This window comes from the organism of the source record quoted next, unplaced genomic scaffold, assembly GCF_019419815.1.
Source record: "Pyrus x bretschneideri cultivar Hongxiangsu unplaced genomic scaffold, Pyrus_bretschneideri_v1 Contig1, whole genome shotgun sequence".
In the NCBI taxonomy this organism is placed as follows: domain Eukaryota; kingdom Viridiplantae; phylum Streptophyta; class Magnoliopsida; order Rosales; family Rosaceae; genus Pyrus; species Pyrus x bretschneideri.
This window is the reverse complement of record NW_025999390.1, coordinates 14,967,141-14,985,001: the sequence shown is the minus strand read 5'-3', so window position 1 is coordinate 14,985,001 and position 17,861 is coordinate 14,967,141. Positions and strand designations below refer to the sequence as shown.

The 17,861-nt window shown below is 36.3% G+C and overlaps 2 protein-coding genes and 1 pseudogene across 4 annotated transcripts; 2 read left to right on the top strand and 1 right to left on the bottom strand.

Annotated features, from left to right (window-relative positions):
• Positions 1-105: 105 nt before the first annotated feature.
• LOC108865737 (ankyrin repeat domain-containing protein, chloroplastic) lies at positions 106-2,562 on the top strand. The gene is made up of 7 exons (XM_018643098.2): positions 106-841; positions 1,088-1,164; positions 1,292-1,390; positions 1,490-1,588; positions 1,681-1,779; positions 1,876-1,974; positions 2,164-2,562. Exons 1-7 carry the CDS (start codon positions 127-129, stop codon positions 2,260-2,262), a joined length of 1,287 nt encoding a protein of 428 aa, XP_018498614.2. The 5' UTR covers positions 106-126; the 3' UTR covers positions 2,263-2,562.
• A 758-nt stretch (positions 2,563-3,320) lies between these two features.
• On the top strand, positions 3,321-5,934 carry LOC103929587 (bifunctional nuclease 2). 3 transcript variants are annotated; one of them, XM_048588361.1, is made up of 9 exons: positions 3,321-3,636; positions 3,878-3,943; positions 4,187-4,239; positions 4,319-4,375; positions 4,713-4,778; positions 4,870-4,941; positions 5,098-5,207; positions 5,288-5,379; positions 5,531-5,934. In XM_048588361.1, exons 1-9 carry the CDS (start codon positions 3,378-3,380, stop codon positions 5,581-5,583), a joined length of 828 nt encoding a protein of 275 aa, XP_048444318.1. In that variant the 5' UTR covers positions 3,321-3,377; the 3' UTR covers positions 5,584-5,934. The 3 variants fall into 3 exon arrangements, with proteins under 3 accessions (XP_048444318.1, XP_048444314.1, XP_009337086.2); XM_009338811.3 differs by having other exon boundaries at positions 3,325-3,636; positions 3,878-4,090; XM_048588357.1 differs by lacking the exon at positions 4,319-4,375 and having other exon boundaries at positions 3,322-3,636; positions 3,878-4,090.
• Positions 5,935-6,322: 388 nt separating this feature from the next.
• LOC103953532 lies at positions 6,323-9,174 on the bottom strand (annotated as a pseudogene).
• Positions 9,175-17,861: the final 8,687 nt, after the last annotated feature.

The window sequence follows — 17,861 nt, the reverse complement described above, 5'->3', positions numbered from 1 at the left end:
TGAAAAAAAAAACTAAAAATGTGAAACAATAAAAATAAGTTTATTCTCGCAGCACGGTACAGTTTTTTAAGCAGAGCAATTCTAAACCAGTTAAGGTATTTTAAATCTTTGATTTTTGGGGAAAGCATGGCGAGTGCAAAGACCATGCCACTCTCTCTAAACCCCCAATCCACCTTCATCCTCGCCAAACCCCTCTTTCTCCCCACCACACCCCGCAAGCTATCGGCGCCTGCTACCCTAAAGTTCCCGCGAAAGCTCCATGGCCTCTTTCCCTCTTTCACCTCCTCCTACTCCGCCCAAACCGACCATTTTGACGAGGACCATGTAATAGGCGACTGCGTCGTGTTCGAAGAAGGCGTGTTCGACGACCCCTACCTCCAAAACGACACCAAAACCGACCGTATCAGACCCGAGAAAGCGAAACCCAGAAGAGATGGTTCCGAAATCGGGTCGGAGAATTTGGTACCGGACCAGTGGCGGGAGGTGCAGGCGGAGATTAACATAACGAAGAAAGAGCGGCGGAAGATTGCGCAGGAGTTGCAGTTCGGGACGAGGGTGGAGAAGCAGAAGAAGGGGCTGGAGCCGATTAGGGATTTGAATTTGGAGGAGTACTTGGCGTATAGGGAGGCGAAATTAAACCAATTGAAGCCACTTGTTTTGGATGATGCTTCTGGTTTAGCTCCGACGGAGGAGTTGAAGGAGAATGAAGGGGATGCTAGCAAATTGAGTGAGAGAGTGGCGCCGAAGAATCCGAGGTGGGCGGTTTATGGGAAGGGATTGGAGGATGTTGCAGATTACTTTAACAGTGGGAATTATGAGCCTGGTGCTAAGAAATCTGAAGGTAATTGCTTGTTTATACTGAATTTTGCGGATGTGACTGCGATTTTTTGGATATTAGATTGCAGATGTGAGCTCTGAATTTTGTTGGAAAATTAGTAAACTTTAGATAATCAAGTATCCAAACTTCTATTTCTTAACCAAATTTTCAATATGGATAACTTTTCTTAGGTTGAACTTGAATTGGTTTTTTTGGGTTTTGTTTAATTCATAAGGTATGTGAGGCATTGTTTGTTGCTTGGATGAATAGGACCCCGAAAGTTATTTTCGAAAGAGGAAAAAGCTCTCCTTAATAAGCGAAAACCTGATATAGCTGCTGCTACCTCTGTAAGTGTCCCCCTTCTTATGATCATTTGTACATGTTTAGGATAAAACATAATCACGTTTTTGTACTTCTAACCTGATGAGCTTGAAGTTGTTAAGTTGTTTATAAAGTATTTGTAAACTCTTTCAGAGCAAATGGCTACCCCTGCACACTCTTGCTGCATCTGGAGAATTTTACCTTATGGATGCTTTATTGAAACATAATGCTGATATCAATGTCGTGGATAAGGTACGTAAATGGCCGCCTTTTACCTTAGAACGTTGCATGCAGAATGTTGTTCTTGGCTTTTCAATACCTGATTTAAGATTTGGTTCATGTCGTCTCCAGCACGGTTGGAGTGCTCTTCACAAAGCAATTCTTGGTAAAAACCAGGCCATCACGAACTATCTTTTGAGAGAATCAGCTAATCCATTTGTTCGTGATAAAGTGAGTACAAATTCACGTAGTGTATCACTGTATCCAGTTTAGAATTGGTGTGAAGATTATTGTCCTAATCAAATGTTTATGGTAAAAACCAGGATGGCGGCACATTGATGCATTATGCTGTTCGAACAGCTTCCAGTCAAGCAATCAAAATTCTTCTTTTATATAATGTTGATATAAACCTTCAGGACAACGTATGGATTTTAATTTCCCCTAGCACTTTATTATGCAACTTCAATCTATAATAATCCAGAGAAGTATAATTAAAAAAAGTTACTTTCACTATATAGGATGGTTGGACGCCGTTACACCTAGCTGTTCAAGGCAGAAGAACAGATGTTGTGAGGCTTCTGCTGATTAAGGGAGCGAATAAGACATTGAAGAACAAGGTAAACATAGGAGTTCTGGATTCTGCACATGCTTGAACTGTCCTCCATAATTTCTCCTCTTATATAATGCTGTTCAAGTTTAAGCAACTTAATGATTTTCCAGTATATGCATCTCATCACCTTGATGTGGACTGTAACATTTGCGAATGTTATGATGAATGATTGCAAGTCATCTATACTTTCTTGCAGGATGGTTTATCCCCTCTTGATCTTTGCCTTTACTCTGGTCAAGACATGAGGACTTACGAGCTAATTAAGTTGTTGAAGCTTCTTCCAAAGTCGCGTTAATGGTTGGATATTCTAATCGCATATCCGCCTCATCAGTGTGTCAGCTGGCCAAATGATCTGAAGGCAAACCAGGGTTTGATCTGCCATAACTTTACATCAAAGATTCAGCATGTCCTGCTATCATCCGACGATCCATCTTTCCAACTCACGAGCCGATGCTGTTACAACTGCGAAAACGCCAACTGGACTATCGAAAGGAGAACATTTGAAGCTCAAAATCATTAGCTATGCACCAACTTTGTAATGTTTTGTACTTGTGAAGTCACTGAAATTGAATTGCAGAATATCTCGTTACATATTTGGACTGTTCGTGTTAGGCAAAAAAGAAGCTCGAGTCTGCACGAGCTCGGCACGTGCTCAACGCAATTGAAAGGAGCAGGACACGTACATTCATGATGTTTACATGAAACAAAAGTGTGCTAGATCAATCAAGTCTTGAGAACGACTCATTTAACGAGTAAAATCACGTGTTTTATGTGGGTTTGGGCGAAGTGTGCACGCGAATTCAAAATTCGTTCTTTTATAGATTATATAGATTATAGTAATTTAAAATATCGTATTGTTAGAAGAAAAAAATGATAAATCATGTGTCATTATGCTATGCTATGTTGATATGTCATTGCTATGCTAAATAATTTTTATTAAACTCGTTATGATATGTCAGCATGCTGTGTTTTGTTATTGTTACGCACATTTATTTGTGCAAGCACCGAGTCACAATCGCCCAACCGAAATAGATAGAGTTGCACCTGGTCCATAGAAACTGATCGAGTTTGAGTTTTTTCATGAGTAATGTTAGTGGACCAATTTTTAGACCACATTTGCAAATCATATGATATGTCACTAATAAAAAAAAATGCACGTTCATCAATTCTAATAATCAAATCATCAACAATCACGTCATACGATTTACAAATATAATTTAAATTGATGGTCTTCTAGCATTACTTCTTTTTTTTTTAATTGGGGAGACATGCCTCTGAGAGGGAGGATTAGAACAAAATTATAGAAAATTAAACTCGTTAATCACATTGATTAAAAAAGAGTTAAGAAGGCAGCCAGCCGAAGTTAAGATCAACTCTCTCTCTCGGACGTGGATATTTTGGTTTGGTGCAATGCTCGGAGCCGGAGCTCAATTCCACGTGACGGATCGCTCAGCTGCCATCCGTCCGGACCCAAAAACTTCGTCTTCTTCTTCCTCTTCGCGCCACTTGGTCTTCACGGTTCGATTAGGGTTCATCAGACCATCAAAACGGTGTCGTGCGCTCAAATCTCTCCGCATTACCTGCAACAGCTCTTCCTCTCGCTCTAGATCCAGCAATGCCGACGATCATCACGATTTCGACCACATCCAAGCTTCCCTCCTCCTCTCAGGTCCCATCTCTCTCTCTCTCTCTCTTTGTGATCGCATACATGTTTGTATACACATACTAATACGTACGTTTCTATGTATTTGTGATTATTGAATTGATTTTGATTCTGTTTCTTACTATTTCGTTCAAAAGATGGTCTTTGTTGCCTAAATTCTGCAATTTTGACCTAAAGTGGAGTAATTTGTTGCTAATTGAGTGTGATTAGGTCCTTGAAGTTGTTTATTTCTGTTTAATTAGTGCAGAAACTATATCGCACTACCGTATGCAGAGGCGAGGGTTTCAAGAAGAATCGAAATGGCAGTTATCTGGTAAATTGCGTCCCTTTTCGGTCCACGCCAGCCGACAACAAAACATTCTTGATACATTAGGCCGAAACTTTGTCCAGCGTTTCCAAACTCCCACGATTTTTCTTAAGATTTCTTGTGATGGAGACTTTTTGCTGCCAATTGTTGTAGGTATATGCAGTTATGTGTGTCATATGAATGAACGTGAATGTGATTTGGAGTGTATGGCCTCGGTTATTAATGTCGTGATCTGATTTTTGTTTTCAGGCGAATTTGCAATAGAAAATCTCATAGATGCCCAGTGGGGAGATGAGAATGGGGTAACTGTTTGAGCTCTGTTAATTAAGTTGGTTCTTTCTTATGTAATGTATATTGATCCCGTAAATGGTCTTGCTACAGGACTCCCCAGATCATTTCCAGTTCTTAAGAAACCTTGTTGACAAACTCGGCTATCAAGTATGGAGCTAATTTTTTGTGTGTATTAAGTTTACTTTCTGAAAGGTTGAAGAGAAGGCTTTTGTAGTTTGTCCTTTTCCTGCTTTAGCTACTTACTAGTCTCACTCTATGTTTATTGCATGTTCATAAGAAATCTAACGATACCAATAACTAGATTGTAGAAAAAAGTGAGTGTTGAGAAGGGATCGCAAGTATATAGTTTGTCCGACTTAAGAAGACATTCATAGTCTTTAGATCCCTGATGGTAGCATTGCACTTTGATTATACAATATTAGTTTTCCAAGTACAAGATACCATTCAGGTGATTGTCTTATTTTTGTCACCACTTCAATTCCAGGTGAATATGGTGAGAATCACGGAAAGAGTGCGGAATACTTACTTTGCCAGATTGTACTTTAGCAAGGTGGTAAAAGTTAAAAACCGTATGAGTTATGTCCTAATCTTTTAAAGAAAATGAAGCAACCTTATGACATTGAGGTTCCTGTTATCTGCAGCCAGGGGAAAATGGCTTTCTTAGTGTGGATGTACGCCCGTCAGATGCCATAAATTTCGCACATAGATGCAAGGTATCTACATCTCTTGCCTTCCTCAACACAAATACTCATAGACTTTATGTACATAAATATTCCTGCTGCTTCATGTCCAAGCAAGAAACCTTCAGTTTACACATGACCATTTCGTTGAAATTGTTGTTAAGTTTTAGTGACACTTGCCACGTGCAGGCACCCATATATATAAACAAACAGATTGTCTTAACAGATGCAGTGAGGATCAGTTATGGAATGGGCAGAGTGCGCGATACAAAGTCTTGTTATGACGTATCTCTTGACAGGTACAGAGTTGTATTTTAGGGGTCTCAATTTTGTTTCGTCAGTTTTTTGTGTGTACGATCATATGTTGTATTCTTTTCAGTGCTATAGAGGGCCCAGATTCTTTAATTCAAGAACTTGGTTTGGTTAAGAATATCAATTTAGCTATCAAAGAGGAAAGATATAAAGATGCAGGTATTTTATCAGGACTTTTCACTGCTTTTGTAACATATACAATTACTAAGTCACGTTACATTTTCCCTTTTATTCATCGATTTGCTTCTGATTGCCTGATTCATGTTTTTATATATCGGATCATTTGCAAATTAACGACTGGTTCCTGCAGCTATGTGGAAAGACGAACTATTCAAGCTTCGCAAGTCAATTCAAGGGCCTTAATCACCATAGAAGGTTGTCCTCTTCTAATGGTTTCTTAGAAATATGCCTTTGAGGCTTTTGGCATAGCTTTTCATCGCGAAGATTCTGGTGCAAGCAACACCTTTACGAGTTACTCAATGACGAGGGAACTTCCAAATTATTGAATGTACAGCTACCCTAGTATATTTTCCCCAAATTTGTAAATATAAATCGTGTATTTAGTTGGATCTTCCAAACCTAAAGACGGTAGGTTTTCCTTGGAGATATCCAGAATTCCAGAGTTTGTAAATCTTACCAAAATGTTGTATGAAAAGAATGATCATATTGTGTTTGCCCATAATCGAATTGAAAAAAAAATCTTGTTTCAAAAGACATTGGATGTTTTATTACATTTGTGCAGTGATTCTTCTACTACATTTACGTTCTTCTAAAGTTTGCGTGTATGAATCCTTGACAGCGATAGCATTTCAATTGTGTTCCAACAGTAGTTACCTGTAATTCGAATCATAACGTGATAAAATTGGATTATTGCAGTATGTTCGTATTTTTTTCTTCACCAAATTACATAAGACATGAGACACGAACGTAAATTACATGTCACAACTTGTACTCCAGTAGCAACATTCTTCACCGGTATGAACATGTACGCTTTACAGACGAGAACAAAATGATGGATTGAACTAGCACCAGCAACGAAAGTGGCTGCATGCATTCTTTGAACTACAAAAACCGGGGGAAAGTACTGCAAAACCTACTACATTTACGCTACAAAACTATGCTTCTCGCATCTGCAAATGGAAGGAATCCGTGGATTCTGCCATCGAATCTGTGTAGACGTCTTCTCACCGTCTCCCCACAGGGCATACGCTTCTTCTCCATGCGCAGCATGATTCATCACCAATGTTGAGGTCCTCTTCCTTCATTCGAAGATCAACTATGCGGCTGATCAAAATACAAATCAAGTTCGTGACAACGGCGTTCCACCAGATGATGAAAAGTGCTCCGCCGATCTGGTACCCCATTTGTTGGAGGCCAACTTTTGTTTTCCCTTCAAGGATGCAGTGCATTAAGCCAGGACCGTAGGTATAGTGGGGGTACATCATTCGGAAAAGTTTGGGTCGGGCAAAGAAGCCCGAGAGGAGTCCCCCCAAGAGGCCGGCTACTGAGTGCGTATGGAAGACCCCCAACGTGTCGTCGACGCTTTGGAAGACGGCCGATCTTCTGTGCAACATCATCATGGTATACCAAGGTATTGAGCCAGACATTGCTCCCATTATTAGTGCTGCCCATGGCTCCACAATCCCTGCTCGATCATGTTCATATTATTGGTAGAATGCTGCAAAATTGCTTGTTTTTACTTTCTTAAATAAATCAAAGCCAAGTTAATAAACATTCCTAACCATCAGGTTCTTGTTTTATGAAAGCAATGATTACATTATGTTTAATTGTTAGATAAGTGACACGTTATGTTGTTAGATTGTTCGATGATGGACTTTAAAACAACAATCCACTTGATTAATGAGCGAAGATTGACAGTCTGATAATTTAACATGTCATGTATTTTGTTATATGAGAGCATTTGCATTTGTTATATCTAGGAGTGATTTCGGTCGGATTGGAAACAAGCATTCCCAATGCCAATCCAAAAATTTCGGAATCAATATTAGTTCCAATTTCGCAATTTTGGATTATCAAAATTTATCAGAAATTTCGGAATTGGTTTTATCTCGTAATGTTCAAAACATAATTCGGACCTCCTACATTTTGCAAGACTTTGAAAATTTTCAAACTTTTATATATCCGCCATTCAATTCTATTTCTAAATTTTTGCGATATTTGTAGACCGTTACATGTGTGTTTGACATAAAATCATATTAGACAAGATATAATATTGTCCATTTATAAAGTATAATAGTATTATTAAATACACAAAATACGAAATAAAACATATCTAAATACAACAATAAACTTGATAAAATAAGATTATCCATGGTTTTTTGTTTTTTTGTTTTTTTGTTTTTTTTTTTTTTTCATAGCATTGGAATTTAGGAATTTCGGTTTGGATAGGTACATTCCAATTGCCATCCAAAATTTTCAAAAATTTTCAGAATCGGAAAATTTTCAAATCTGGGAACGAAAATTTTCGATTTGAATTATAATTTTCAATCCATTTTGCAGCCCTAGTTATATCAATTGATGTTAATCAAAACCTAGTTCACATATATTGATAAGCATCATTTGATATATGACATGTTATATTAAGGCATCTTACGTTACACTTCAAAACAGAATATACGACTAATTGATAGTATAATAACATAACATGTCATGCATTCCTGTAAGATGATGTTTTCATTGGTTGGTGTGATGCAGACGAGGCCGGTGATCATCCCCTGGACCGCACCGATGACAGAGCTTTTCCGGTACACCAACATGTCAAGGGAAACCCACACCAGAAGGCTGGCGGCGGTGCAGATGTGGGTGTTGATAATGGTCAAATGGAGATCCTCCATTGAACCCTGTCCATCCAAGCCACAAAAACCCTGCACCTCCCAACATGCGAATTATGTTGTTTGGTGGAAAATGTTGCCTGTCATGTGCTTGCCTTGGTCCTACCTGTATGATCATCACCAAATCACTCCATCACGCGACAATAATCTAACACTAAAAATATACGAAAGATAAAAGCAAAGTATGCACAACTATAATTGGTTATATATATTTAATAAAAAAATAGAACGAAGAAGCACCAACCAAATTATATAGATGCACTAAACTACGGTTTATATACTACTTACTATTTGTTTAGTGTTTTTCGGTTCTACTTTTGATAAGATTTTTGTAAGTGATTCTGTTTGTGCACGTTATTAAAAAAAAAGACTAGTATTAAACATAGAATGATGTTATATTACTTGACACAATACGATGAATAATCAATAACGTATTTCTCAACAAGCTGAGTATTGACAATTTGATAATATAACAAGACATAATAAGTATAGAGTTGGGTGTCTAGATCAATTACCCAATAGGCAGCAGTGAAACCAGCCACACCAGAAGAAAGATGAATCACAAACCCACCAGCATAATAGATGATGTACTTCTCATGAAACCTGTTCCCCCAAATGCTAAATGCGCCCACAGTGTAAGACAAGGTGAGCCACATTGGCACAACAAACAGCATCCAAGCATAGAAGTTCATCCTCCCACGGAGGGACCCACCGAGCAAAATCACAGTAATGGCGGCAAATACAAATTGGTAGTACACATAGTCAGGCTTCGGAAGATACCCCACATATTGCGTCAGGAGAAAACGTTGGGGCAAAACCGGGTTTTCACAAAATTGAGCAAAATCTTGAGTGTGGGCCCACATGATCCAACAGATTAGGACAGCGGCAAAAGCATATAGGGCCATGAAAGCTGAGTTTACGGCCCATTTCTTCTTCACCATGCTCCCGTAGAGAATCACGATTCACAAGGCCAGACACACTTTGCATGCCCACCATGGTGGTTGCTATTAGCTGCCACCCATTGTCTGCTTTGTTCATCCATGACGGCGACACTTGTCCGGATAGAAATTAGCTGGGAGGTCGATAAGAAGTGGATACCCATTGGTATTGTTCATCGGAAATAGGGGAAGGGAAGAGAGAGAATTTGGTGAAAGTTTGGTCTTCAATTAACTATAGAAGGGTCAGATCCCACGCATTTGTATTGAATTAGTTGTTGAACAAGTTGTAAAGCTAGTTTGAGGCTGATTGAGGATACGAAGTAGGGAGCTACCTAAGTTTGGTACCCAATAAACTCTAAGGGCAAGCTCTCAAGACATTTGTCTTGATTTAATTAATGAATCAGTTGTAAAGCCAGTTTGTGCGATCATGATTTTGCCTCTTTTCTTTTTAGTATGCATAAATTTTGAGGGTTCTGAAGAGTCGAGAATAAGCCGTCACCTAAGTTTGGTTCTTAAACAATTCTACAAGAGTCAACTCTCGAGGTATCTACCTTGGTTTAACTGTTGTACAAATTGTGGAACCAATTCATGTAATCAGTTTTGTTTTTGCTTTTTTTCATTTGTACACAAACTTCAAAGTTGCTCGGAGGTGCGAACTAAGAGTGGAATGGCCATGATCCAATTGGTGCACTAACATTAAGACACCAACACTTTTGGTACTCCCTCTTACAAAACCTCCAAAATTTTGATAGTCTTGTTTCCACAGTCCACACATTAGCTAGAGTTCCATCAAATAAACTCCAAGCAGTGGAATAATGTAACAATTAAAGCACACCCTATCAATGACTAATGTGTTGCAGTCTTATTATATTAGAAACGTGATTGTGTAAATCATATACTAGGAATATCTCTTATATTCCTATTAGGAGTTGATTACCTATTAAGAGTTGTAATCCTAAAAGGGTAAGGATTTTACCTATCTTACTACTATAAATAAAGTCACAATGGGGTAGAATAGAACATATCTCACAATTACACATCTCTCTATCTTCTCTCTACTATTGCCGCACCTTTCTCTCTCTCTCTATGGTCCTCATAATCGTTCAGTAAATTATGCTTACAACATAATGTGATTAATTATTTTATTTTTTGGGTGCAAATTTATATGATTAATGTGAATATTTTGTCTCTGCATTTGAATATTCATTTTTGTTTTCCCTTTTTATCTCGTCGAGGTGTAAATGTAGGGGGGTGTATTCAATTGAGAATTTGAGAGACTTTAATGGATTTATAAATTCATGGATAATTTTGATTCAATTCCCTCAAAATTTCATGAGGAGAGGTAAGATTTGTATATGCTTAAAATATACTACGAAATCTCTCCAATTCCCTTTAACTCCTCAACTCTCTCAAATTCTTTAAAATCAACTTCTAATTGAATACACCTGGAATGTTATAAACTTTTTAAAAATCCTAATTGAATACACCCGGATTTTTAAGGATTTTAATAAACTATTTTAAAATTCTAATTGAATACACCTTGAATTTTAGAGAACCACTTAAGATCCTGATTGAATACCCCTATATTCATTAAAAGAATTAAAATCCCTCCAAATCCCAATTGAATACACCCCTCGTAGTCATCAGCTGGAGCGTAGAAAGCTATGGCCCATGGTGTATTCTCCTTGGACTGTACCTTGATATGGAATCGTACGTTGCAGCCTCCAAAATTCTTATTTTATCTCTACTAATTAATATAACACTCATTGTCAACCAAAATTCTATGAAATTACCAGTTTAACCCTCTAATTAAAACAGAACATGAATAAGAAATATGGGGCAGAAATGTAATTTCACACAACCGAATTTTGTTTTTTTTTTTTTTCAAAGCCTCATCTACATGTAATTATAACATATCTCTAATTTAAAAAAAAAAAAAAAAATTCCCGCTCCCATATTCTCCAACACTTTCTTCCTCTCTCCTTCTATTTCAAAAACAAAATTAAAAAAAATTTCTCACACACTTTGTGTGTGCCCATATGCTACTATTATTTAAGAAAATAAAAATACTTGTTTGTAAATTGTGTTGGAACTTGGAACACCAAAATAAATAAATATATGATATTTGTTCAACGAAGATTCTTAGTTCAATACGAAGAAAGTTCATTGGTTTGTATATTTGACAGATTTTTCAATGTAGGGAAAATACGGTCCGGTACATCTATATTATTATGCAAATGGATAGATATTTGAGGAAAAAAAAAAAATTCCCCTTTTATACTACGATACTTAGTGTATCCGACCGTACTCTCGATGCACTGAAAATCTTTATGCGTATTGGAAATCCACTAACACTAATTAGATCAAATAAAGAGTTAAGATATGTCAAGACAAGAAGAAATTATTGGATCGCGGGTCGAACATCCGCCTAAAAAGGACTTACATGAAAAAAGAAAGTTAAAGTGATGACATTTTCAAACTAATAATATATTGTCATGGACTCATGAAAAAGTTCAAACATAAAAGATATGTATAATGGGTATGAGATGTTCTAGAATGTAGGTTAATTGCTCCCCAACTCAAGGCCCAAAAACATCGCACCCAAGCGCCCTTTGTATTACTTACGACCCCAGCCACCCCTTCCTGGTCCCAACTAATGGGTCCTTAGCTAAACTACCACGTGACATCTGATTTTGATTTTTTCTGAAAAAATCTCTAGTTGCTAACCGTCTAAAAAATTATGCGCAATTTATTTACTATTGGTCGAGATATTTCATTAATTAGTAACCGATACTAATCAATATGATTTTTTGTTTGTGACTTGACATAAACAAATTAGCTAAAACAATAACTCCAACTTCACATAAATTCATATTCTATTTCTCATAATATATTAAAATATCATTTTCTCAACCAAAAAATATGCCATATTTTAAAATAGGATTAGAATTAATTTGACTCCTCAATATATGAGAAGAAGTTTCTCCTCAATATGTTTTCTTATCGATTTATGGAACTTTGTATTTATAATCAGAATCGTTCGTATTATAAATCACATTATAAATATCATATCTGCAAACAAAATTAATAAAAAGTGAGATTGTTTAGTCAGTGAACTGTATGAAAACAAATGTCGAATACGGTAAAAGCATTACTTACCTTTTATCTATTTTCTATTGTTAATTGACTCAACGACTTGATTTTAAATTGATTTTTTAGATAATCTATACATAACGATTTACAATATAGAGGATCTCGATCCTAAACAAGAAGTTTCGTAATATTGGTAACCAAAAAACAAAAAGAAAGATATTTTTTTTTTTGGTATAAAAAAAATAAAAAAAGAAGTAGAATGAATTCAAGTTTCATTAATAGTTGCCATATTTGTGCCAACAAAGTAGCATCACCACACATCTCCTAACAATATAGAGCCTGGACCTTTTTTCTCTCATCATGCTCCAACATCCTTGCCTCGCTGCACACCCAGCGCCACCGCCACCGCCACCGCCACCGCGAGCAGAAGAACAAATCGAAGAACCACCCCTCAGCCCCTTTCGCTTAACTTGCTTACATATGCATTGACCCATAATCTGTCTCCAAATTCTCAAGCTTAAAAAAACAACGTACAAAAATATTGAAATATGATACAGAAGAATCCCCTTAATCTAATTAACCCTAAACCAAAACAGACCAAACCCAGCAAAGATTTCCCATAGCAAGTCATAAGCTTTATGAATATATGGTGAAGAGGAATTTACATAATTTAACCCTAAGCCAAAACTGAGTAAACCCAGCAAAGATTTCCCATATTTTGTAACAATTTTATAGAAACCCAGCAAAAAACTCCAGTTTGTTGGTTTTGCTTTCTCTCAATCTGTGACAAATGACAGCCCACATCATCCAGACTTATGTAAACCCAGCAAAAAGCGCCTCCCTGATTTTCGTCATGTCAAACACTTGTCTCTTCCTCCCTGACTCTGCATTTGTTTTCTCTGTATTTATTTATATTTTTCAGGAATGCTTTGATAATTTGGCATAGCAAAAGGTTTCTTAATTGCTTTATTATTTTTGAGTAGTTACGTTTTTTTTTCTTCATCCGACGGTGGAGATTTTGATCGAGACCATTCTTAGTGGTTTTGTCGTCCACGTTCCGTGTTTTGATTGGTTGATATGGGAAAATGATTTTCTCCGGATCCACTTTGTGGGGATTCTAATGATCCTCACATTATAATCGTTTATCGTACATTGTGCGATCAATTTTTATTAAGTATTATTTGTGTTTAATTTTAAATAAAAATTGTTAAATGATTTCTGATCGCACGATGCATGATGAATTGTTAAAATGTGAGGATCCCCACAATTTGAATCCGAATGGAATCCAAATCCGTTGATATGTACACTACATCGATGTATTAAGCAAAAGGTTTATTGTTATATGGTTATGGACTTTCTAATTCTAGAATAATTTTTTTTTTTTCAAGCTGGAAATTAATGATTCCTGAAAAATTAAAAATTATGAGTTAGCACCAATTAATCGGTTAATTTGGCTTAAGAACGATCGATAATACTTAAACCATATTAATGAGTTGGACAACAAAATTGTGGGTGCAATTTGTTTCCTATTAAAAAGTTATTAGGTGGAAAAATCTTTGTTTGTTACTTTAATCTGGAAAAAATAAGAATTTCACTAGCTTTGTTCGCGTTGCTCGTGTTTATACCAACTAATGTATAAACAACATCACACGCTCACGCAAGACAGGAGCACATCTTAAACAACAATACGATATTTATCAAAACTTACTAAATATATATCGTTGAATCCTGTGTCATAAGTGACATTACACCCTATTTTAAGAAATGAAGACATAAGAGATAATAAAAGGACAAAGTAGGGTCATCCCACCGTGGACGATGGTGCATAACAGCTTGATTCGTTCAAATATGGTGGTTTATTTTTTATTTTTTGTGAAGATGAATATTACTAAATCGTTGTACTGAGTAACAATATGATGGTTCAATTAATAAAATATAATGTTATTTAACCATCAAAATGTATTGACTTATGTATTAAACGTGTCTAGATTAGGGAAAAGGATCCTCGCCGGATCATTTTCCCGGGGATCTGGGGAGGATCCAAAAATCATGTCCGTTAATCGCACATTGTAACATCCCACATCGCCTAGGAGAGTGATCCTTAAATGTATATTCTCATCCTTACCTAGCACGAGACCTTTTGGGAGCTCACTGGCTTCAGGTTCCGTTGGAACTCCGAAGTTAAGCGAGTAGCGTGCGAGAGCACTCCCAGGATGGGTGACCTATCAGGAAGTTCTCGTGTGAGTTCCCAAAAACAAAACCGTGAGGGCGTGGTTGGAGCCCAAAGCGGACAATATCGTGCTACGATGGTAGAGCGGGCCCGAGAAGTGATTCGCCCCGGGCCGGGATGTGACAATTTGGTATCAAAGCCTAACCCTAGCCGCGTGTGTGCCGACGAGGACGTCGGGCCCCTAAGGGGGTGGATTGTAACATCCCACATCGCCCAGGGGAGTGATCCTTAAATGTATATTCTCATCCCTACCTAGCACGAGGTCTTTTAGGAGCTCACTGGCTTCGGGTTCCGTTGGAACTCCGAAGTTAAGCGAGTAGCGTGCGAGACCCATCGGGAAGTTCTCGTGTGAGTTCCCAAAAACAAAACCGTGAGGGCGTGGTTGGAGCCCAAAGTGGTCAATATCGTGCTACGGTGGTAGAGCGGGCCCGGGAAGTGATCCGCCCCGGGTCGGGATGTGACACACATCATGCGGTTAGAAATCATTTAAAATTAAACATAAATAGTACCTAACGAAATCTGACATAAGCTCAATCTTCTACAATTTCAATGCTGCCTCCAAAAACTTCGACATCTCAAGTTTGAAGAATTAATCAATGAATTTTACTTTTTTGAAGTTTAGTTCCAATTTTTATTTGGTTTGAAACTTTAACTTCTATTTGCATTGTAAGCTTAATTTTCATCATGAATCTTGATGCATCATTTGAATTATTGTGTGTGTAAATTGTGAATGATGAATAATAGATGAATTTAGGTTACAATGTATGAGATAAAGGTACAAACAAAGGTTTTGCCCTTGAATTGGGTTAAAAAAAAAAAAACAAATTTTGTCCCAAAACAAAGTGGAATTGCCATTGTCATACCATGCCAATCAAACTATTTGGCAATATCAAACTTCGGTATACTAAAATTTTGGTATGGTAATGGTAAAAAATTTTGTCAAACCGAAAGTTTGGTACTATGGTTTCGATATGGTAACCGTACTGAACTCACCCCTAACTATTCACATTTCAATTCTCAAGGCATTGCACTAAGAATAATACTTGTGTTGGGTAAATTACTGTTTGACCTCCTGAATGATTAGTCTAGTTGAAATTGATCCCCTAAACTATTTTTTTGGTAAATTAACCCCCTGAACTATTTAAAATAAGTCAATTGACCCCTTATCGTTAGATTCCGTACACTATTCTGTCAAGTTCAAGAGCAAATTAGTATTTTTATCATTAATTCTTACATGTCACTAATAACCACCAATAAATTCTAACTTGTGGACACATAATAATGTGTAATGACAATGTGAAATTGTATGTTATGCAAACGTTTGGATTCTTTATGTTTCTTATTATGCTATAAGTTTTTGAATTATTATGTGTCCACGTGTTATTATTTTATCGGTGATTATAACCGACAAGTAAGAATTGATGATAAAAAGATTAATTTGACGGAACATTGGACGGAATCTAACGAGAAGGGGTTAATTGACTTATTTTAAGTAGTTTAGGGGGTTAATTTACCAAAAAATAGTTCAGGAGATCAATTTCAACTAGGGTAATAGTTTAGGGGGTCAAACCGCAGTTTACCCTACTTATGTTTCTCCTTATAAGGAACCTACTTGTTCCCCCACTTATAATTAACGTATCTTTACTTTACGAATATTATAATTGGAATTGTTCATTTTTTTATCATCATCTAAAGGTCATATCTACTAAAAAAACATTTATTATATCATTTAGCTATCCATATGCATCAAACAAATGGACGGTTTATCATGATGATACTATTTGTTACCAAAATCATCGATTAGTTTGACATGCATGAATGACTAAATCATGTCTAAATTGAATGATTTTTCTGTACATATGATCTTTAGATAATAACAATAAAGAGATTGAACGATATAATGTTCACAAGATGAAGATATCTAATCATAAATAGGAGAACAAATAGGTTCCCAGCGAGGAAAACACAAGTATTCTGCTTGCAGTAATCCCCACCACTTTCAGTCATCTATCGAACGGTTTCATTTCAACATCTCAACATTCAATCCTTTAGGTAATTATATTTTAACTTCCTTGTGGTTAAATAAATATTGATTCATAAGAATTTAAAATATTCAATATGTAGAACAATTTAATCTCTTATATTCATCATAACAACTCAGATATAACTTTTTCGTTTAAGGAAAGAAACGATCATTAGGGTGTCCAAGGTGATTCAATTTCTAGTACTAGGGCATTTTTGCCCACTATCCTTAGATAGTTGTAATATTCATCACTTTATTTATATCGTTTAATGAGTTTAAATTTTAAGATTTGTGTCTACCCACTACAAAAATTTCTAAATTTAAATTCATCTAACGATAATAAATAAAGTGATGAGTAGTATCATCACTTGAAAACGGTAAACAAAACTATTCTTACTTGAAATAGGAATGCGAGCTAAGCAATCAGATGGAAATAAAATGGAGTGCGTACTTTAAGTAGCAGTGCAGTATGTAGCAGCGCAGGAGTAGTGCTCATCCTAAGGCTGGCCCATGAGAGCCTCATCCTCTTGTGCCATATAACCTATCAATACCATAGTTGATAGCATATGAGTTTTGGTATCTTTAGTCGTTCATGCGATGTACATGACAATATGAGTCGTTTGTTTGTGCATTATGAAACTTATTTGTGTTTGACACATGTCAATTATAAGTTTACGGGGTGTTGATATCATCAGTTGTCTTGTATTAGCGTCTCATGTTTTTCCCTACACACATACAAACTAAGGTAATTTGTATGTGTGCACTGAAGCTTTTAGCGGCTGTCCGATTTGACGTGGCAGTCTTTTGATGCTGTACGAAGCCTTGAATGAGTAAGAACATATATATAGGATATTGTCACCAAATAATCACATATATATATATATGTTATGGAGTAGGATTTTCTCCTCTTTTTTCTCTCTTTTCCTTCATTTCCTTCCTATTCACGGTTAAGTCATTTCAACATCTTTTATTAATTTTATATAAAAGGAAAAAGATAAAATAAAGAATATGATATAAGGGATGAAAAGAGGAGGAAGAGAATACAATTCGTATGTTTTAGCGTTTGTTAAAACTTGGAAGGGTCAGATTTTTACTTGGAACTTGGATACCTTAGACCGTCGGCAATGCCATTTAGCGTGATCGTAAATTTTCCGACTTTCCTAATTATTTCCGTGAAATGACTTAATTCAACATTTTCGCTTGTATTTGAACGAAAAAAAAAAAAAATAATAATCATTTTCGCTCATGAAATGGAAAACTTACGGCGTTTCGCATCATTCCAAGTACATCAATCCTCAAAAGAAAATAAAATTAACACAATAAAGGTCAACAATAAGTACATATGAAATAATTAAATAGAAGAAGAAAACAAATTTAACAAAAGAAAAAACAATTCAACATTTTTTATTTGGAGATATCCATAATCATAAAATATATATATATATGTATGTATATATTAACATATGATATTATCGATACTAACGAGTTGAATGTGGATTAAGTCT

Bases quoted from the DNA above. Each gene is read 5' to 3' on its own strand.
- LOC108865737 (XM_018643098.2), top strand. From the start codon at position 127: ATGGCGAGTGCAAAGACCATGCCACTCTCTCTAAACCCCCAATCCACC. The intron at 842-1,087 runs GTAATTGCTTGT...TTGGATGAATAG, and splicing joins TGGTGCTAAGAAATCTGAAG to GACCCCGAAAGTTATTTTCG. The intron at 1,589-1,680 runs GTGAGTACAAAT...GGTAAAAACCAG, and splicing joins ATCCATTTGTTCGTGATAAA to GATGGCGGCACATTGATGCA.
- LOC103929587 (XM_009338811.3), top strand. From the start codon at position 3,378: ATGCTCGGAGCCGGAGCTCAATTCCACGTGACGGATCGCTCAGCTGCC. The intron at 4,779-4,869 runs GTGGTAAAAGTT...TGTTATCTGCAG, and splicing joins CCAGATTGTACTTTAGCAAG to CCAGGGGAAAATGGCTTTCT. The intron at 4,942-5,097 runs GTATCTACATCT...TGCCACGTGCAG, and splicing joins ATTTCGCACATAGATGCAAG to GCACCCATATATATAAACAA.